Source organism: Ostrea edulis, chromosome 2, assembly GCF_947568905.1.
Source record: "Ostrea edulis chromosome 2, xbOstEdul1.1, whole genome shotgun sequence".
Lineage (NCBI taxonomy): Eukaryota > Metazoa > Mollusca > Bivalvia > Ostreida > Ostreidae > Ostrea > Ostrea edulis.
The window spans coordinates 21,554,841-21,579,018 of NC_079165.1; the positions used below are offsets into that span (position 1 = coordinate 21,554,841).

At 35.7% G+C, this 24,178-nt stretch overlaps 1 protein-coding gene across 1 annotated transcript; it reads left to right on the forward strand.

Annotated features, from left to right (window-relative positions):
* Nucleotides 1-16,603: 16,603 nt before the first annotated feature.
* LOC125681672 (estradiol 17-beta-dehydrogenase 2-like) lies at nt 16,604-23,345 on the forward strand. The gene is made up of 7 exons (XM_048921853.2): nt 16,604-16,657; nt 17,119-17,507; nt 20,434-20,646; nt 21,057-21,245; nt 21,427-21,564; nt 22,759-22,872; nt 22,977-23,345. Exons 2-7 carry the CDS (start codon nt 17,162-17,164, stop codon nt 23,195-23,197), a joined length of 1,221 nt encoding a protein of 406 aa, XP_048777810.2. The 5' UTR covers nt 16,604-16,657; nt 17,119-17,161; the 3' UTR covers nt 23,198-23,345.
* Nucleotides 23,346-24,178: the final 833 nt, after the last annotated feature.

Genomic DNA, 24,178 nt, shown 5'->3' on the forward strand with positions numbered 1-24,178 from the left:
ATTTCTTCGAGTGATTTCTCAGAGATGGCTGAAATTTTCAGGAATAATGTCTTATGAAATGACCTTGCTATAATTCTTTTTGTTTTTACAAAATTCACTTCCGGTCGGAAAATATGGCCGATTTTTTGTTTCTCAAAAGGAATTTTGTCCAGCATTTTTCTTGGAAAAAGTAAAATATAGGTTCATCAAACATTCAGGGATGATCAATCTCCGTTTGTAGGCGTGCAGTAGTGGGTTGAACATGTCGACCGTCACTTCCTGTCGTCACCGGAAGTGATGGAAAGAATCGCAAATTTCAAACTTTTTCCTTTAAATTGAAACCTATACTAGTTTATTAAGTCTCTTTCAAAGTGTCAAAAGAATATTGACTCTGTCGGTAGTCAAAACGACTACTTCCGGTTTCTTGATAAAATACCTTTTTAATTTTCGTCTCTTTGTCCCCATAAATCTCGCTTATATTTGAAGTCTTTCATATGATTTTCACATGTCTTAATAAAAGTATAAACTTCCAAAGTTTTGATAATTTTGTTTTTCAAAATTGACTTCCGGTCGGTAGTAACCTACTACTTTTTCTTTCTTAGGTTTACTTCTTTTTTTGAGAACTCTTTCAGATAGAGACGTGAAATTTTCAGGGAATATAGACAGTAAAGAGTTGCTGTCATTTATAGGAAAACGCATCTGAATAGTACTTCCGGTCGTCACCGGAAGTTACGAGAAAGGAGAAAAAAATTCGATAATACATTTCTCATTCATTGTTAAGACACATTTTCTGATATATTTAAATGGTTTTTGTAGGAACAGAAAGTTCTTTACCGGAAGTGGTCTAACGGAAGACCTACTCATTACTAGTAATGAGTGTCTAGTTATTATTCTTTTTCTCCGGTACTTTTTTGTCCGGTAGTGTTCTCAGAAACTACAAAAGGGATCAATATGAAACTATCCAGGATGATAGTATAGCGTTTGTAGATGTGCATAGGGATAGTCATTTTGTCTGCACGTGCTTGCACACGTGCGCACGCGCACTGCAATTTTGGTACAAAAAATGGAAAATCAGAATATTAAAGGGATCGATATGACACCTAAATAGGATGATAGTACATCATTTGTAGATATGAAAAATAATAGTTATTTTGTCTGCACGCGCACGCATGCGCGTGTACGTGCATTACAAAATTTGTACACTAGCTTTGGAATCAGTCTAACTTTTTTGTTGTTCATTGAAATGCCTTGATATTCATATCATAGATAGATATTGAGACCCTTTACTGATTTGCATGGTCAAAATTACCAATTTGCACGCGCATGCACGTGCGCTTCACTTTGATTGGATGATACTAAAACGTTTGTAACTATCTTATTTATGAAGCGAATGAGAGGATATTCACAGCATACGTAGACAATATGTGTATCTATATACTGGTGTAATAAAAAATGCCAACGCACACGCGCATGCGCGTGCAACGTTTTTCAAATGTTCAATTTTTAAAGGATGATAACGTTTTTGTTTTTCATCAAATTTTATTGATATTAGGAGTTTAGATGTGTCTTGGTACTCCTTACAAATTGCTGTGGTTAGAATTACTGCTCAGCACGTGCATGCACGTGTGCTGAATTCTGATTGGACGATTTTAAAATCGCTATAACTTCCTTATATTTGGTGGAACACGTTATGAAATTCATACCGTGGGTATATGATACAAATGCCTGTTGAACGACATCAACAAAAATTCGGAATCATACACGCGTTTGCGTGTATGCACGTGCAATGCTTTCTTTCATTTCTTGGTACTGAAATGGCCATATTGAACGTACTGCATGTAAGTAAAGGCTAAAATAAAATGATTTTTTGCTATAGATTCATAAGGACATCACTTTTTAATTGGGGGAGGTTTGGGGAACATATGTAACGGTCCCCGTTACAATTAGAACTAGTTGTGTTATATATTATCAATAATTGCTCAGGTGATCAATATATGTATATAATATCATATAGAGTCATATGGTGAAAATTTTTCACTCATACTGAGACGAAAAGGACTACAAATTTAGACCCATGCTTAGCGCTCAGGCGCAAGTTTTACAAAACTTCTTATCTGACGAAAAAAAATTCTAAGTTGAGAATTAATAAGTACGATGCTTCTTTTAAAGTAATTAAAAATTTGATTATGACGGGGAGGGTTGTCTTTATTTTCTCTCAAAATGTCATGAAGCAGCATGAGGCCATGAGGGCGTGCATCCATGTTATTATAGATCATGACAGAAAATTTTAATGTTAGTCAGTAAACCTTCTCAAATTGCTGAAATCTGTTTAATGACATGCACATGAGAAATTAAGGTAAATAAGCATTGATATCTATTGACCATCTTTTGGATTATTGATCCATTGTATAGACCTACATGTATTTAGAAACCATATTTTCCGGAGTTGGAAATTCGGAAAGTGATGCTGGAGCTGAGCTTCAGTTGCCTTGGTGATAAGTATACAATATGTTTTATATGGCCATGCAGAAAATAAAATGATTGATACTGAAACAAATTGTAAATTGCATTAACATTTGAAATTATGAAATTAATTATATATAAAAGTGGTCACAGGATACATTGATCTATACTATTTGCATACCAAAGGTAATATTTTATCTTTTCTAAAACAAGCTTATCGTCAAGCCATATATCTGTCTGACCTTGGTCAAGTTCATTAAGTACATGTACTCATTTGTAGATTAATATAATGGGTTATCAGATATATTAGAGAGTACATCGCGATCGTAAACAAAATGTCGAGTAAATTCACGTATTCAAAACTGTGTATAAGCTTTATTAATGGTAAAGTCACTATTCTTATCTTACCTGGAATCGTGTTGCAGACTTTGTATAGTTCTACTCCAAAATGTACTCGTTTCCAACACCTTTCTCCTAATACACCATCTTACTAATAATTAAGTCATCTAGTATGGGAATGCGCAGTGTCACTGCATTTATCTGCTCATAATATCTAACATATCAAGTACATACACAAATTTTGGATATACCGTTTCTATGGGACCTTAATTTAAACATATTTTATTGAGAAGCTCAACAGGATTGGGCAACTGGCAGAGCCTATGTTGGCCGTCTCCCAAATACAAAGGTCAAGTACAAAGGTATGATATAAAGGTGGTTTTTTTAAAAAAAAAAAAAGAAAGGGATTTTTTGAAGATTTAACAATATGGGACCTTAAAAATGTGAACGTTATATATTCGATATTGTTACGTCCTATAGGGTTAGTCTGAACTTTGTTTTGCACAATGGTTTTTTTTTTATAATTGAATATTCAATAAAATTTTATTATTGTATTTACAAAGGCATCATATAATAAGCAATACGGTTAACGTATTATTTTAAGAATGCATTAACACTTTCAAACATATGTGCCGTATCAAACAATACTTTGTTAGAAACCAGACCAAAATTTTGTCAGTATGACAAACTATGAAAAATAATAGATTACGATTTCACAATTTCGACAAATATACGTGCATTAAACGAATTACTCAATGTAAGGAGAAAACGGTGGTTTTCTAATGCACATTCATCAAGGAGTGACGTTTATGTTAGATGTGCGCAAGTGCGCGATTGATTGACTGTTTGCTGTTTTCCGCCACACTCAACAATTTTTCAGTTATCTGGTGGAGCCCAGCTTTTATTGGTGGAAGAGAGAACCCAGATACAATGTACTGGGAAACTTTCGCACTTGCCGGCGCGAGCGGGATTCGATCCCGCACCGACCAGAGGTGAGAGGCCGTATGATTTTGTGTGTGATGCTCTAACCATGCACTTGGCCACGGAAACATATAATGGGTAATGTAAATTTCGTTTACAGTATGTAGTCGTACTAAATGGCGATTTCATATTAAACATGAAACCCCTCCCCCTCCATTGTTCAAAGTGGTTCTCTCTACCCTGTTTCCGTCTGAATGTGTCCCACCAACAGCCTGTAGGCCGTCCACGCTCTCACATCGCCATGTAGTTGTTGACTTTCGAAATTCCGCGTGCAACGTCACGTGATCATGAATATTTCGAAATGGGGCGTTCACTATCTACGGCGGCGTAGAGAGGCCAAATAAAAAAAATATTATTCGTCGGACGAAATAGCAAATTGTTCGGACAAATTAGTAATTCGTTATTCGCCCCCAACAAATAACTAATTCGTCCGAACAAATTGGTAATTCGTCCGAACGAATGATATATATTTTTTTTACCTTTCTATGCCGCCGTAACTATCCGACTCGAAGAATACATAATTAAATTGAAATTTAATAAACTTGATTATTTTTCAAATTAGATTACATAATTTGCATGAATTATATATCTTGTTTTTGTTTTATTCCTACGATAATATCCAAAGATTACGGCATATAGCGTTGGCGGTAATAGCCAATGTCACTGTATTTCATCATGGTGGCTGAGTATTTCGTCAGATTTTGAAATAACACATTGTCGATTTCTGGTAGTCGCTCGGCTATCTCCGTACATTTGTATATAATAGTCAGAACATGTAGTTTTCTCGTTGTTTCTGGCTTCCTATTCAATGTGTTTATTCTGTGTATAATTAAAACACGTCCTATTAGCAGTGACGTAGCTTCCATTGAGGCAACCGAGGCAGCTGCCTCGGTAAAAAAAACAACACCTTTTACGTTGTTAAATTGTCGATAGCTTCTGGGGGGGCTCAGCCCCCCAGCCTCGGTAATATTCGAACCCAAGCTACGCCTATGATTAGTCCGACGAGCTTTTCATTCCAGGTGAAATGGGAATCAATTATGACAATATTATTTATTCGGAACGAGCCTATGTTGAAAATCAACAGGCATGTGGTTTTAGTGTCAAATAAGTTGAACACAAATAGTTTTACTTTCAAACCAGAATAGGTTAACTCACCATTTCAAATTAAGATTAGATAGGTCAAGTCTACACCCTCTATTTCCTACAAATACAATTCTACAATTGCATCCCAACCTTTTACTTATTAATTACAAAGAAACTTTGCAGTGCCTAGATATAGACCATCTTATACTTAATCCACCTACGTGTTCTTCGTCTTCCTTTAACCATAGTCCAGCTGGACATGTCATTACTGGTGATGTTGATAGAGTTGGAAATGAGGACCTGAAATCGCTTATTTTAAAAGATCCAAAATTTAGCGAACCTCGGCCTTTCAATTGGGGAAGAACTTCATCTCTGTTATGAATTCTGACAAAGATTATGTCAGACGATTGGCTAAATATGAATAGAAAGAACTCGATACATTGTCAGAATGGATTAAAAGTATAAGAGGAATATTTAAATCCTGTATTAGACACATCAAAACAAAAGTATGTACCAATTATCTTTCCGTGTTTAGTAAACCAAAAATGATGAAAGAGGTACAGTGTAGATAGGTTACATGAGGAATTTGTTTTGGTTCCAGCTGACAAAAACATTGTCTTTGTTTGTAAGCCTCATTATTACAATTATATTTTAAACGAACTTGGTATTAATTTCACGTTTGGTAATCGTACTTATACTCCAACTACCTATTCAAAAGATGAAATTCTTCAAAACCATGCTTCAGTTTTAGACACATTTGAAATCCCAATCAATGGGATAGATGGATATGAGTTACCGTACCCATACTGGATTCCTAAACTTTACAAAAACCCTTATAGAGAAAGATACATTGTTGGATCGAGTAAATGTTCTACCAAGCCACTATCTTTGCTCCTCACAAAAATATAAACAGCTGTGAAGGAGAAACTTCAAACGTACTATACCACAACATATACCAGACGTGGTGTAAATCAAATGTGGATTCTAAAAAATTCTAAAAGACTTTTAGTGAATTTGAAATCGCAAAATTTTTCTTAAATCAACAACATCAAACCGTATGACTCTTCAACATGTTACAAGACCATTTCTCAAGATAAATTAAAGACTACGGTATACTTTTTGACATCATTTACACTTACTTCTTCAAGAAAAATGGAAAAAAGGAAACATTCATATCCAGCAATGTATCTTTGAAGAATCCAAAAAAAAAAAATACTTTGTTAAACACCACTCTGATTCCATGCACAAGTACTCCGAAGTTGTAATAAAAATATGCTGGAGTTCCTCATTTACAATATCTTCACAGTCTTTGTTGATCAGGACTTCCTACAATCTGTTGGAATTCCCATGGGCACGAATTGTGTTCCTTTGTTAGCTGACCTGTTTTTATATTACTTGATCAAGATATAGGATTTACGGCGGGTGTGACCAGTCGACAGGGGATGTTTACTCCTACTAGGCACCTGATTCCACCTCTGGTATATCCAGGGGTCCGTGTTTGCCCAACTCTCTATTTTGTATTGCTCATAGAAGTTATGAGATTGATCACTGTTCGTTATCTGCACCTCTCATGACGTAGAGTTTATTCAAAAGCTTCTACATGAGAAGAAAAAGTATCTTGCTGTGACCTTCAACTCGACATTTAGATATATCGACGACGCTTTATCTATTAACAATAATCATTTTCATTCATATGTCGATTCGATATATCCCCGAGAACTCGAGATAAAAGAAAACCACCAAAGAGTCGCCCATGTGTGCTTTGTACTTAGATATTTTATTGAAAATGGATATATATTAACGGCAAACTAACAACTCAACTTTATGACAAACGGGGTGATTTCAACTCCATCGTCATCTTCCCATATTGATGTAGCAATATTCCATTATCACCTGCATATGGTGTTTTTATCTCTCAACTGATTCGATACGCAAGAGCTTGTTCTGCGTATGATCACTTTTTAAATCGAAGCACACTACTGACAAACAAGTTGTTGTTACAGGGGTTTCAACAGTCTCGTTTAATATCAGCATTTCGCAAATTCTGTGGTCGATATAATGATCTAATTTGCAAATACAACATATCATTGAGTCAATTGCTGTCTGACTTGTTTCATAGCGATTGTAAGGCCGTTTTTGGCACAATAATTTTGACTACGGATTACTCCATTTACCTGTCAAAACATAGCGCTTACGGAGGATGTGACCGGTCGACATGGGATGTTTACTCCTCCCAGGCACCTGATCCCACCTCTGGTATGCCCAGGGGTCCGTGTTTGCCCAACTCTCTATTTTGTATTCCTTATTCATGAGATTGATCACTGCTCGTTGTCTTCATCTTTTCTAACTTTTTTATGTGCTGGACATAGACAGGTTGTTGACTAGTACGGTGCAGTACATTTGCCTGCCAGTCGTTGTTAGAAATGCGGAAACAAATTACTTTGAATTGCTATGACGACATATCAGATGAACATACATGCACATCAATAAACTTATATGAATAGTATGTAGACTTAACACAAGATGGAAACTGGTAATAAGGCTTGGATAATCAACATTGGTACAGACATTGACCCCACCCATAGATGGGTTGTATTATGTAGTTATATACATGCCTTTTGTCTGCCGCCTAGTCATTATCAGTTCCTTGTGAGAGGGATAAAAAGAGTACTAATTAGGTTACAATAATCAAACCTGAAACACATGTTTTCCATAGTGAGCGGAAACCGTACATTATTTTTCAAGGTCATGACACCATTAATTAAAAAAGAAAACAGTACTAACAAGCTTGGATCATTGGATCATTAAATGGTGTATATGTTACTATCGTGTTAGTTTCACGCACTCGTACATATGTATATACATTACTCATTAGTACGAAATCTTTCTACAATGCTATTTAACAATTCTCAAAGCTATCTTAGATCTAACATTTCATGACTACCCTCCCTCGATATTGGGGAAAATGTCATTAGAACACCGTCAGAGGCATTTTTAAACAAAGGAACGTTTATTTTACATGTCAGCCCTTTCTTCGCTAAATGACTGGATAGACATCTTTTGCAGCATGAGCTAACTGTGGTGTTTCATGTTTTTAAGTTGAAATGATAAAATCTTATTGATGGGAAGTCAAATACAAACACATAAAACATAAGAATGGACGCATATCATTTAAGTGATCATGAAGATTATGAAATTGTGGACAGAAATCCAATACTGATTTTGCTAGTACAGAATGAAAGGTGGGCATAACGAGGTGATCAATCCCTTAACTTCTATACAAAATAAAGGGTTGTGCAAACACGGACCCTTGGACACACCGGAGGTGGGATCAGGTGCGTAGGAGTAAGCATCCCCTGTCGACCGATCACACCCGCCGAGAGCCATATGTTTTGATCATGCAAACGGAGTAATACGTAGTCAAAATCAGTGTGCCAAGAACGGTCCAACAATCGGTATGAAACATATCAGACAGCATTTGACCCACTGAGAGGCCGCGTTGGTAAACTAGATCATCACAACGACCATAGAATTTGCGAATTGCTGACTTCAAACGAGACTGCCAAAACCCCATCAACATCAACCCGTCTGACAGCAGCCCGCCTCATGGAAACTCTCTCCTGGAAACTTGGGGAACTGTCTCGTGAAAACTGACAAAAAAGGAATGGTATAAAAATAATATACACCGTATTAAGAAACTAATTGTATAACTGCAAACCGTGTAGGAGAGTATAATTACTACATGTATCTTTAAGCTACATGTATTTCAATAAGCGATGTGCATACAGTGTATCTCTTGCTATTGTACTTGAACATTTTAACCACCTCTCACTTGCAGAATGGCGAGAGCGCTTTGCTTTGTTTCTTATTTTTCATAAATTATTTGTAAACATGAATGATCACTGAATAAACTATTGTTTACTAACTACACTATTTGGAGAAGGGATTCACACATATCTTGTTTTCTTACACTTGTACAAAACCATCTTTGAATGTTTGATATGAAATTTCAGCTCATCTAGAAAATGACAGGAATTTTATCAGAAAGTAAAACTTTGCCAATCTCTACTGTTGCTGTTTATCGGTATAAGTAAAACTTTGCCAACCTCTACTGTTGATGTTTATCGGTATAAGTAAAACTTTGCCAACCTCTACTGTTGATGTTTATTGGTATAAGTAAAACTTTGCCAACCTCTACTGTTGATGTTTACCGGTATAAGTAAAACTTTGCCAACCTCTACTGTTGATGTTTATCGGTATAAGTAAAACTTTGCCAACCTCTACTGTTGATGTTTACCGGTATAAGTAAAACTTTGCCAACCTCTACTGTTGATGTTTACCGGTATAAGTAAAACTTTGCCAACCTCTACTGTTGATGTTTACCGGTATAAGTAAAACTCAGCCAACCTCTACTGTTGATGTTTACCGGTATAAGTAAAACTTTGCCAACCTCTACTGTTGATGTTTACCGGTATAAGTAAAACTCAGCCAACCTCTACTGCTGATGTTTACCGGTATAAGTAAACTTTGCCAATCTCTACTGATGATGTTTACCGGTATAAGTAAAACTCTGCCAACCTCTACTGTTGATGTTTACCGGTATAAGTAAAACTTTGCCAACCTCTACTTTTGATGTTTACCGGTATAAGTAAAACTTTGCCAACCTCTACTGTTGATGTTTACCGGTATATGAAACGATCCCAGGAAAATGACGGAACTTTGCATCTGTAATCATCATTATTGATTAATCACTTCTCTGTAATATCAATTATTCTTTGATTAGGATTCTTTTTTTTTTTTATATTTGGTTGTACAACATTTTTAAAAGAATGCATTGATACAAACTGTTTCAGCATGTATTTTCAAGTATTTTGACTAGACATCATTTAATCTTAGGCCTTAACGTTGGTACTTCCTTATCTGCACACTAACCTATACTGTCACAGTTTGTATATCAATCTTTGAGGATTAATCGTTTTTGAATGACACATTAGAAAAATGAAATAAGATATTTTTTATGGGGGGGGGGGGATCTCGGGTACATATTGTTAGATATATATTCTATCGTATAGCATAAAATGCATATTTACATCAGCAGCAGAGGCAATGTTAGATTTCAAGTCGCAACTGTGTCTTATAGCATTTCCGGAAACGTTGAACATTGTTAAATACGATTTAACATTAAGTACAAAATCTAGCAGTAAAGTTGGGCTGATTGACAGAATTTGTTTCCGGTTAAGCAGGAAAGACAAACGATTTCATGTACACCATAAGAGTTATGAAATTGATCACTGTTCATTATCTTCACCTTTCATGATATTGACATACTGCATACGGATGGAAACTGGGTTAGAACACATAACAGAAATCAATCTGACTTTGATAGGCGCATTCTTAATCAAACACACCGACTTCAGATTGCCACCAATTGTGACTGAACGGTTGTATGCTATGGTCTACCCACTAAATGTTATGAAAAGATAATGAATGTAAAATGATAGTTTGACATAAGTTAGACGAAAGGCCTTCAAATTAAAATAGTATTTACTGTTATCATTATGATATGAAATAAAACCAAATGGCAGTGTATGCCTTTGTCATAAAAAAGGGCAGATAAAATGTCTCAATGTGCTCTCTGAATTGTTACTATACATATGAATTTGCGAAAGTGTTTACATTTATTTGTTTTTAAATTTTGTGTATCTACGTCTTTGTAATGTCATAACAGAGATTTGTAAACCTTGCAAAATTACCGACCAGAATATAGTCATTAAAAAGATCATATTGCTCCGTGCACTGCATTGTCAAGAGTTTCTCGACATGGGGATTTCTAAACGTGATAATTCAAACATAATTTCATAAAATTCATTATTAAAACGAACACGGTGAAACAACTTACTTTAGCAACATCCGAGGGATTACAAAATTGTCAATAAAATCGTTAAAAGAAGCATAATATGACCAAGGAGATGTATTTTCCATTTCATGTACTGAAGTACAAAGTCCTTATACATGTATTTGAACTGTCACTTTTTATATGCCCGTTATTGACAAGCTGTATTTCGAGAGGGTGTAGTGCATTTGTCTGTCTGTCAGTCAACATATTGTACTTAAAAGATCAAGATCATCAACCATGGTTATTTGTTTCCGGCGATTTAAATAATTCGCCAGATAGAGAAGCGAAGACATGTACAAATTAGTACTTTGAATGCTTTAAACGATATAACTGATGGACATGCATGCACATCAATACACTTATGAGTAATTTTGTGGGCTCAAAACAAGATAGAAGCAGTGGTAGCAAGGCTTGGTTGTTGTGTCATGACATGATGTAGTTTTGTCTTTAAGCCTTTAAGCCTGTATCATGACATGATGTAGTTTTGTCTTTAAGCCTTTAAGCTTGTATCATGACATGATGTAGCTTTGTCTTTAAGCCTTTAAGCTTGTATCATGACATGATGTAGTTTTGTCTTTAAGCCTTTAAGCTTGTATCATGACATGATGTAGGTTTGTCTTTAAGCCTTTAAGCTTGTTTAATGACATAATGTAGATTTGTCTTTAAGCCTTTAAGCTTGTATCATGGTATGATGTAGGTTTGTCTTTAAGCCTTTAAGCTTGTATCATGGCATGACGTAGGTTTGTCTTTAAGCCTGTATCATGACATGATGTAGGTTTGTCTTTAAGCCTTTAAGCTTGTATCATGACATGATGTAGGTTTGTCTTTAAGCCTTTAAGCTTGTATCATGACATGATGTAGGTTTGTCTTTAAGCCTTTAAGCTTGTATCATGACATGATGTAGGTTTGTCTTTAAGCCTTTAAGCTTGTATCATGGCATGATGTAGTTTTGTCTTTAAGCCTTTAAGCTTGTATCATGGCATGATATAGATTTGTCTTTAAGCCTTTAAGCCTGTATCATGACATGATGTAGGTCTGGCTTTAAGCCTGTCTTTTGTCTGCCTAGTTATTATCAGTACCTTGTGAGAGTGAAAAAGAGTACTAATTAGGCTACAATAATCACATCTGTGACACATGTTCTCCATAGTGAGCGGAAACCGCCCATCATTTCTCAAGGTCGTGCTTTCTTGAGTAAGGGAAACAGGAAACAGTATTAATAAGGCCGCTTGACTCACCAAACTTTGAGTAAATGTTCCTATCGTGTTAGTGCCAAGTTTATTTTGAAAAGTAATACTTGGCTTCTAAAGTTACACTTCATCTGTACAATACCTTTCTACGATTTGATTTTTAACAATTCACAAAGCCATTGTAGAACTAATCTTTTTATCACTACCCTGTGATATTGGAGAAAGTGTCGAAAGAGCAATGTTCTAGAGGAATGTTTCAAACGAAAGGATGCAAGTATTTCCAATGTCAGTCAGTTCTTTAATTACTGCTGTATGGCTGGATAGATATATTTTGCTGCATTATCTAAGTTTGTTTCATTCTTTTAATATGAAATGATAGACGTTGATTATATAGCCTTTGACATAGTAAAGAAGAAACGTTACACAAGAAATAAGTGCACGTATATCATTTGAGTGTTCATGAAGATTTTGAATTTGTGGACAGAGATCCAACACGAGTTTTGCTAGTCCAAAATCTCTTCTAGAAACTCGGGGAACTATCTCGAGAAAACTGGCAAAAAGGAATTTTATGAAAGCAATATTTGCCTGTGAAGCAAGTATAAGTGTATACCTGCAGACAGTGCATGAAAGTATAATTATCATCTTTAAATATTTAGATAAACAAATACAGGTTATCTACAATCCTTACAAACTTTAAACAAAATGGATTTCAATGTGTTGGAAATTTCAGAATCAAAGACGGAAAGCAACCATTTGAAGTCTAAAATTTTAAATGAAAAGGTCACACAAGTGCCATGTTCCGCGAATTTAATTGGGAAGCTGATAAGCCCTATACAGGTTTCATAAGTCTCTATATAACTATTACAAAGAGCTATCAGAAACATTTTTGAAACAAATAATATAAATACGTCTGTTATGTACTGCAAGACCCTTAGAACTGACTGAATGGATCCAATCAATACCACAGCGTATTCCACTACAAATGTTGACATAAGACGAGTCGGCAATGACCATGATCATCTCCAGGAATGATAACTGTTTACTGTGTCTCAGTCCACTGGAGTCTTAGACAAACAAAGATTCCGACATTACTGAAGGACCTGACAAATTCCATACTGCTGGAGGGTCTGATATCTTTTTCTTCGACTTGTATCCCCGATATTCCGGATATTACGTCTGATTTTACGACAAGGTCTACAGGGGTCCAGGAAATGGTTAAAATCTGGACGTAATATCCTAGCAATATCGTTCCTCTTCTGACGTAATATCTTGAGAATCCTCGCATTAATTCCATCTGCCATTTTATGCAAGGTGTTATGCACTAATCAAATGCTCAATACCTCCTGTTATGTTTGCCACGCTGATTAGAAGCTGCAGTGGGTTTATTGGGGATAGCTTTACAGACCTTCGTTTTGGGATCATAGAATATGCATAAACCGAAAGCAGGTATATTCCTTTATGCTAGTCGTAACATTTTATATCTTTAAGACAAATGCATTACGTATAAGTTCAAGCGAAAGGTCAAGGTCTAATATTTGTGTGATACAGAGGTCAAGGAATTCAATTTTAAGCTCGACCATCGGCCAAAACGTTCGACAAACAATCCCCACATAACACTGCATGCATTACTTGTTTAAAACACCATACATAGAACACATTGCACGCAAGGGTTATTTTGATATATTAGTTTGTAGATGATTTAATAAAGAAGAAACACAGCATAGAATACTATGTATGGATCCTGCTATTAAAAAATGTAGAACACTGTATGTTGGAGTCGGTTTAAAACAATGCTATATGGAAACCTGAATGTAGGTGTAGCTTCGAATGCAACGAGACGCTTTTAGAAACAACGCTACATAGAAAACCGTTTGTAGAAGACACTTTCAAGGAATTTCACTACGATATAATGCCTGTAGGAGAACGTCCAAAGAATTCCACTACGATATAATGCCTGTAGGAGAACGTCCACACATCCCGCTATATGACGTAAAAATAGAGAGTCAATATCAGGTCGCACTCATGGATTTTAATCTGAGGCGAAAAGCGAGAATTTAAGAAATTTCGTATGAAGTTTGGAAAAGCAGCCGTTCGAAGAAACAGAACAATATTCTAGATCAGACAAAGATGAAATAGAAAACACACTAAACACTGATAGAAAGTCTGAACATCACGCTAAACACTGATAGAAAACCAGAATATCATACTAAACCCTGAAAGAAAACCTGAACATAATATGATAATAATAATGATAACGATCATATATAGCGCCTTATGTAAAACAAATTACTCTAAAGTGCTTTGCAGGGGTAAGAATAGAAAAGCAACAATAAAGCGCAATTAAATGAAATTAAATGACAGTATAACAGAAGATCTTACATTTGTACATCTATTAAAATAAAACACTATAATTAAGATCGATAGCTAAGTATTTTTTATTTGGTAGAGCACTAAACCCTGAAAGAAAACCTCAGCAAATTTTTAGACGCAGACAAATAGCAATATCTCATCTGAGTGACTCACTTGGTCTTACAATTATGGAACTCTTCATATGCGTGCGCTACTGAAAACTCACAACGGTACTCTCCATGTGTGTGAATTACTAAGGGTAAATATTACAGACCTCGTTGCGTGTGAGAGTTACTAAGAAAAAGCCTAACCACTTCATGTGTGCGAGTTACTTAGAAAACACCATTATAAAAATCGATGTGCAAGTTAATCACAAAAAAAGTTACAAAGCACTTTATGTTAGGGTGGGTAAGAGGAATAAAACGCATTACACAACACTAGGTGTGTGAGAGTTCCTAAAAACACATTACACAACACTAGGTGTGTGAGAGTTCCTAAAAACACATTACACAACACTAGGTGTGTGAGAGTTCCTAAAAACGCATTACACAACACTAGGTGTGTGAGAGTTCCTAAAAACGCATTACACAACACTAGGTGTGTGAGAGTTCCTAAAAACGCATTACACAACACTAGGTGTGTGAGAGTTCCTAAAAACGCATTACACAACACTAGGTGTGTGAGAGTTCCTAAAAACGCATTACACAACACTAGGTGTGTGAGAGTTCCTAAAAACACATTGCAGAACACTCCATTTGTGCGACTTGTCAAGAAAAAAAACCCATTCCAACCTACTCCCTGTGCGAGATTTACTTAGGAAAAAAATCACAGAACACGTGTGTATGAATGTTAAGAACAAAACCCATCACAGAGCGCTTCCTGGATTTATTAATCTTTAAAAAGGCTTCTCCATGAGAAGAAAAACTTTTACCATGGCTCAACATTTAAATATACATGTATCGACGACGTTTTATCTATTAACTCATTTTTCATTCCGATGTCGATTCAATATACTAGTATCCTGTGAACTCGAAATAAAGGACACCACAGAGTCTTTCATATCTGCCTCATATTTGGATATTTTATCGAACATAGGACGTAACGGCAAACCAACAACACAGCTTTATGATATACGGGTTGACTTCATTTTCTGCATTATCAACTTCCCATATTTATGCAGCGATATTCCATTATCACCTTCATGACGTGGTGTTTACCTAATCAAGATATAGGGCTCACGGCGGATGTAATCGGTCAACAGGGGATGCTTACTCCTCCTAAGCACTTGAACTCACAATTGGTGTGACCATGGGTCTGTCTTGCCTTACCCTTATCTTTGAAGGATTTTTTTAGATTGCTAACTATCTATTTGTTATTTTCCCTTGTTTTGTTTTTGTTTTTTTGCTTGAAAACACGACATAACACTTAGTATGTGTGAATTTCTAAGAAAACAACTTACAAAATTCGTGACGTATGTGAGTTACTAAGAAGGAAACCCACTACGGAACATTTGTATATGATCAAGTAACTGATAAACAAAACATTATGTGACACTTTAGGTTTGATAGTTGTTAAGAAAAAAAAAATCTTACAGAATATTGCATGTGTGAGAGATATTCATTTCAAAATTAAGGATTATCTCCCTCATGCATAGCTCTTATCCTTGGACGAATTTGGCTCCACTTTTTGGCACGCTGTTTTTGGCTATATTTAGCTCTAAAACTTCATAGTTATTTCGGATTTCAAACATTTCGGTTGAGCATCACTGAAGAGACATTATTTGTCGAAATGCGCATCTGGTGCATCAAAATTGGTACCGTATAAGTTTTACATATTGGGAAAACAAATCATACATTACATTAAAAATCTGCTTTATAAATAGTATACGCACAAAACGAAACACATGGTGTATAAGTTGTTTTCAAAATCACTATTTGGATTACTGCATATACATGTATCAGATTGTCTTGAAAAAAAACCCACTACAGAATATTATGCCAATAAATGCATATGACTGTTGCTCTAAACTGAGTTACACACAACTCTAAATAAATATGAAACTTAAAAACATTACACTTAGAAATCACAAAGAAAATTGATACATTGTAGGTCTAATCGTCAATTCAAATTAGTTTTATTGAAGTTCACTCGGTGCATATCATACAAACGGGTTTTGATCAAATGTCCATTGCAAATGCCAGAATTTCTCCACAGCTAAGCTATACTTTGTATCGGTGTGGACATATGGCTATGACTGCCCTTTTTGATACTGCACTCCGACAACAGGGCTTATCGGGAAATGAGAGGCCCCTAGTATTGATGATTATATATATGAGGTCGACATCTAATCTCACCTGCAGACTGAGTTACCTGTGGCCAGGTAAGCACACATGGCTAATCTAACTACCGCTAATTAAATTATTTATGTTTATAGAACATGTAATATCATATCTTACTAAAGGAATATAATTGTATGGAGTGCTGCACTATTTTCTTAGAAAGTAACTGATATTGTGTCATTTCTCTTCGTACTTGCTAACGTTTTCATTGCTTTAACACGTCATTTGAAGGTATAAAAAATGAAGTATAATACAACGGGATATCATGCAATCATTGAATTGCCATCAATACTTCTACATGTATGTAACCTATCATAACGGATGTATTCAAACAGTTTGTAGAAAATATAGATAGTGTGATAGTTCTCAGGAATGTATGTACGCATGTATTAGTATACATAGGATTTATATGATATTGTATGAATATACCTTCTTCATCTCCAAGATCTGAAATATAAAACATATGGTTAGGTACATTTGTGAAATATCTTTTCCCATCTAGAAGCTGTGTAGATTGAAGCCTAACAAGATCGTATGTACAGACAATGGACAACTTGACCTGGCAACAAATGTTAAGAACTAGTGTACGGACCTCACTATTCTGGCAAACGGAAGTGGATTACAACAGATATTTGGATTTTTTTGTCAACATTGCCTGCATTGCTATATACATTTTCTACGTCATCAAACAATATTTTCTGGATCCGCAAACCGCTCGCAAATGTGTCATTTTGCATGTTTTTACCCTATCGTGCCTCGCAGTACTATTCACCACTTTTGAAATTACTCCACCTTGGCAAGTTTTCATTACCTTAGTTGGACTAAGCGTTACTGTTATTAAAACTCCACGCAAGAGACTTCCAATCAAAGATAAAGCCATTCTAATCACAGGTAAAACTATTCTAAACAATACCTATATACAGAAGTGGCAGTTGAGATTTGTTTTGTTTAGAAATATAAATCCGAAGATAAGCACATTGACAGGGGCATTCATATTCGTCTGTTTGGAAACAAACAAAATATAAAACAAACAAATATAGAAAAAGAATCAGAAATATAAATGCAGTATGAGGAAAGCCATTATTATTTTCTTACCTTTTCGATTGTTAGTTTGTATTTTCTGCTGATAGATACGAAATCCCAGTGCTCTATGAAGTGTACAGATTAATGGGCTATTATCAAAGATTGAGGAGATTTGTTGAAATTGTTGAAATTGACATCCACCAATGATCTTCCGATTTATCAGTTAATGCTTGTAGTGATTTAGATTATAAATTTGCTGATCTATTTAACAGTGCAGTCACCTCAGAAGACTGCTGAACAATATGTCTTGGGTTGTCTACCATGTAAATGTAGATATAAGTATCCGCACAAGGATTTTGTATACGTCTACAGCTACCTTGACCTTTAAACATTCAGTATTTCATTTACTCAAGGGCGATAATGGAGTGGAAAAGGATTCTATGCACATTAGCTTGATTTTAGAATGTACTTTCAGTTAAAATGTCAAGTATAATTTATTGAATTATGTGCCGTTTGTTAATGTATCAGCAAAATATGGAAGGGATTGGGCTCCAGGGAAAGAAAAATGCTTTAGACAAAAATCTTCCAAAGATCTTACAGCAAGACATTGATTTGTCCGTGACCTCCGACCTATAGAATCTCTTGTCAAAATCACTGCTCTCCCCACTTCATGAGGTCAACATATGGAAGGAAGAGCAAATGCAGTGCATGATATAATTAGATGAAGTTTGCTGATCAGCAGAGGGCGCCAGCTGTAACTTAAGCGACACTCTAGTAATTCTTCACGGAGACTACTTTACTTTCAATTTTACTCAGTGGGAATATGAATATTTTATGTTTTATGTATGAGTTAAGGGTGAATTAAATATAACGTGTATTTCATTCACTCGATATATATCATATAACTATCGCCGCAGATAGTAACTCTAGATTTCTCGTCAACATTTCGAAAATTATATGATCGTTATAATGATCTGATTTGCAAATATAACCTGTCATTAGATAGAATATTGTCTGACGTGATTCAAACCATTTGTTAGGCAGTTTTAAACATATTGAACCTAATTACGGACTACTCAATTTATCTGATCAAAACGTAGGGCTCACAGCAGGTGTAACAGGGAATGCATACTCCTCCTAGGCACCTGGTTCCACCTCTGGTGTCTCCAGGGGTCCGTGTTTGCCGTACACTCAATTATGTATTCTTTATAGGATTAAGAGATTGATTACTTTTTTCATTCTTTAAACATACTAGTGTTTTCTTTTACTAATATTTCAATCTTTGTTCAATGATACTGCAAATATGTTTGTTGTATATGTATGAGTTCTTGGCACTATATGCAATGTACTAGACGGACAGACTGCTGGGGGTCGGGTGGACAAAATAAATGAACGTATCAGAATGTTAAATGTTCTCAGTCAACTGTACTATAGATTACTAATGTATGAGTATCGTCACCATTTAAAACTGGCCTTTCTCAACACACGATTTCATGACATGACGTGTTTACTTACTCTAAGATCCGCCTCCCAATCCGTTAATTATTTCTGATTAAATGAATGGTACGTAAAGCCCTTATTGCAATGTATAAGAATGGTTTCGCAGTCAAGAGAGATTGCTCATAATGAAAGCGATGCTTATATAATCTTCAAATGACAAGACATATACGAGTACAGATAAAGTAGCAGCGAATATCTAATTTCAAAACTGCATTATTTCTATAAAAGTTCAGTAATTAGGAATTTTATTGCTCTTAGATAGAAATAATAAAATCGCAACCTGAGTAGTTTTTGCAAAAGAAGATAATCAAATAGACATTAAGAACAAACTTTATAGTTAATATATTTTAGTGTTTGTGCGAGTTCTTGTCCTCAATAAAAAGAGTACCCAATGACTTCTCTATCACGACCCAATATAAACCGATAAATCAACTAAAGATATCCACGTTTTTCAACCTACAATTCGTTTGGAACATTGTTTACAAATTTAACGGGGAACGAGGTTAGCAAGTGCTTTCCACTGTATGTACATTTATATCAGGCAAGCATACCGTTTTATCTATTCAACAATTAGGCCAAAAAGTAGAGTATGTTACCAGCACTTGTACACCAACACTATTTCACCCCGACCTTACAACATTTGCTGACAACATTAAGTAGATAATGGGTTGTTATTAAAAAATTTAAATCAAAAGCTTTGACATATCATTTAAACATATCAGTGACGTATTTTTTCGTAAGGGCAGTTTATCACATACCATCATTGCCAACTTGACCTTCGACGGACATCAGCAAAATACAGACATAATTATTGGAACTTCTTATTTCACTGCAAAATGTCAAGGCAAATATTTCATAAACGATTGTAGAAATTTTAGCATTCAATGTTTTCACAATAAGTTTCAGCAATGAATGCATCCTTGGTATATTACAACAAACGACAGGAAATTTGCTGGTAAATTAAAAAAGAAATGAAGACAGTTGTACTTCATTCCTACTACCAAACCATAATTACGAAACATCATTAGCCTAACAATCAGAACCATTCATTTCATTCATAATCTTTGAAATTCTTTATCAAGTAGCTCTAACTTTGTGTCAACCAATGTGCAGAGTACTCGTTTATTAAATTGTTGAGTATAAAATGAACTGTAGTATTAAAATGTCTTAGATTTGCTAATAGTAGAGTAATAACACCAAAAGAATGAAACAATTCTAATGTACATATCTTAAAATTGATTATAGAGTTTTGAACTCCAAATAAATTATGAATTTCTATTCTTTTCATTAAAAGGATGTGATCGAGGTATAGGGCATGTTTTGGCAAAGCAACTGGACAAAACAGGTTTTTATGTGTTTGCTGGTTGTCTTGATGTCCGAGGTGATGGAAGCAGAGACCTAACCATTTCTTGTTCCGCAAAACTAAAGACCATACAGCTAGATGTCAGCAAGATGTCACAGGTGGAGTCCGCTCTACAGCTTGTTCAGCAGGAGCTGACGATGAAAGGTACAAGTTCTTCCATTCTGTTTAGTATGTATATTCTTCTTGGATAGCCGTCGAATCGACGATGCTTTCAGTGTTGCCTCATGTGTTATGTGTAGAAGAGGTAGGATATATTTTCTGTCGTTCTATTGAGAAAAACAACAACCGATAACTTGTTTTACACTCTATTGTGTATACAGTCGAGTCTCCTCATTATCTCGGACACTGACTTCTTATATTTTCTTCGTTTTAACTTCCTTCGTGAATTTTTTATTCATACTGAGGCGTCATCGGCTGTAATTGAAGTACCACAAATTTAGACCTTTGCTTGGCACTCAGGACCGTAGCCTACATTGAGGGTTCATTAACCTCCCAATGCCTGCTTTGACACAGTCTGCAGAAATTAATTATTGTGTCTTTTTTCTTAACCACAGGAATTCAGCTGTGGGGAATCGTTAATAATGCTGGAATTTGTTACATTGGTAATGTGGAGATGATGACAGAGGCAGACATGCAGAAAATAATGGCTGTGAACTACATGGGTCCTGTTCATGTTTGTAAATCGTTCCTTCCACTACTCCGGCGAAGTCATGGCCGGCTCGTCAATGTTGCCAGCAATGCAGGTACGTACCAAGCATCAGCCATTGTATCCATCAATTTTTCAATCTTCAGAAAGAACACTGTATGTGCACAAGTTTTGTAATATTTAGTGACTACTTGTAGATTTTCTAATCGTGTGTTAAAGTAATACCTCTATCAGGATTTATTTGTTAAGCATCCAATGATTTCAAAGGATCTTTACAGGTCTGGCTCCTGTTCCTCTGATGGGAGTTTACTGTGCCTCCAAGTCAGCACTGGTAACTATGTCTGAAGTATGGCGCTATGAATTTAAGATATGGGGAATCAAAGTAGCCACAATCATACCTAGTGGTTATAAGACAGGTAAATTGGGAGACCGCACGTGACAGAGGTTGTATAAATTAGATGTTTGATATTTCACATTGAATTCGTTACATCAAAAAGGAAGGAAGCGTGGTGATGTTTGTTTATTCGAATTGGTCGTTCTGTAAATGAACGAAAAGTTAGACTCCAACACTTGCACAGTATTCCGGGTTTACGTTATCTTTAATCCGTACGTTTGTTTGCTGAACAGGGAAACAGTTATTAAGTACATAGCTGAATGTCTTCTGTGACCTTGTCTTTCTTTGCTGATTAGGGAAACAGTTATTAAGTACAGGTATGAATGTCTTCTGTGACCTTGTCTTTGTACCCAGTCTTCTTCCCATAAAAAAAACGGAGATCTCGTGTCACCGCAGGCGTTTGCATAATTAAAAAAATCTCACTGTAACAGCCCTGACCGCCAAACATAGGTCGACATTCGTGACACTTCACCTACAGCTGGTGATGTCCTTATGCATGTACCAGTAAACAAAAATCTCAAATGGAAAACAAAACAACAGCATACATATATGTGCAAAGAAGTGTGACGATCGTATGAATTTCATGTAGAGCAATGAATAATGATAATATTGATATTTTATTTCAAGAGGATGACGTGGTTAATGCATGCACTATTCTTTCCCAGGACCCTCCAGTTGATACATATAAATATATATAAATAATCATTTAAAAACAAAGTCTCAAAAACATGAACAGAAGGGTATGAAACAAAATACACTCTATAGCACTTATTTTAATATGATATCAGTAGCAAGCAATCACAAAATCTAATATTTCAGATTGTAATTAAATGACATAAATTGATATGAATTTATAGACATTACAAACCGGAAGAAAAAGCATGCATAAATAGCGGTATGACAGTTAGTAGTGTTATTCTGTACATTATTTTAAAAAGATGTTAAAATTGAGAAAGTATGGGTTGTGGTAGGTTGTTCCATAAGTTCACACTCGAGTATTGCAAAGAAATCTTGAATAATTGTGTGCGGTACTTTGGTAATCAAAGATCGTGATTTGATTCAGAAGTTCAAAGTTCAAAGTTCGCCGTAGAATAACTACAGATCTAACCCAACATCTACCTCGTACGTGTCCTTACGCATCGACATGCGTGTCCCTACAGAACTATCAATTCAGTACAATGGTGTTTATTGAAGTTATGTTTTATTTTCCATGCAGGAATAATGTCTTATGACATGATAGCTACTGGAGACAGGTGGTGGAGCCAGGCTTCTCAAGCAGTCAAGGACGACTACGGACAGGAGTGTTTTTACATCAAATTTAAGCAGAAAAGTAAGGACAATAGGAATAAAACAGTGTGAAATAATATTGGGATTAAGTGGATGTCATTGTTTAGCTTTCCAGTGTTAATTTCTGTGATTGTGTGTTTGATTTAGATCGAGACAGATTCCTTAGTGCAGAATTTTCAGATATATGTCAGAACATTGAAGATGCGCTGCTCTCACCAAGACCACACTCCAGATACTACAGCGGATTTCTGGCCAAGTCTCTCCCGTTTGTTTACCTCTACCTACCCACCTGGCTGAGTGATCCGTTGATGAATATTTTGGCAAACTGGTTTGAATTCAAACCAAAAATGTTGAATCGGGGAAACTGACATATATATAGCAGGAGAGAGTGGGGTACAGCGAGGCTGAACATATCTGCCTAGCTCGTGTATTTTCTCTGTTGCAGTGGGTTTTTTGTTGTTGGTGTTATATATTTTCTAGTTGATGTTTTTAAAAATAAAAGTGCATATCATAATATGGCTGTTATCAGTCTTGGCACACTGATTTTGATAACAGACAACTTCTTTACCTGATCAAGATAAAGGTCTCAAGGCGTTATTTTAACCTGTCTGACGTGTTTCATACCGATTGTTAGACCATTCTTGACACACTGATTTTGACTGCGGATAACTCCGTTTACCTGATCAGGACCAGTCAACAGGGGATACTTACTCCTCCTAGGCACCTGATCCCACCTCTGGTGTGTCCAGGGGTCCGTGTTTGCCCAACTATCTATTTTGTATTGCTTATAGGAGTTATGAGATTGATGACTGTTCGTTATCTTTACCTTGCATCTAGCTATCCCTATTCTTACGTCAAATTTATGACAAACGGGATATCCCGACTTCAGTTTCTCTATCGTTAACTTCCCATACTTTGTAGCAATATTCCTTAATCACGTGCAAACGGTGTTTATGTTGATTGATTGTATATTGTTTAACGTTCCTCTCGAGAATTGTTCACTCATATCGAGATGTCACCATTACTGATGAAGGGTTTCAAATCCAGGTCTATGCTCGGCGCTTATGGTCATTGAGCAGTGATGGCTCTTTATCGTACCACACTATTAGTTACACACTTACATATAGTTAGTGACCTGATACGGAAAAATACATGGTGTGAAAAGAAAACCCGTATCGAGCTCAGCAAAGAAGCCGAGCCCGATGCGGGTTTTCTTTTTACTCCATGTATTTTTCCGTATCAGGTCACTAACTAACTGTGTAACGAATTTATCACGTCGAAGACCTCTAACTGTATATGTGAGGGTCTATATCATACAACTTATCGCTTCGCCAATTTTGTCACTTCTG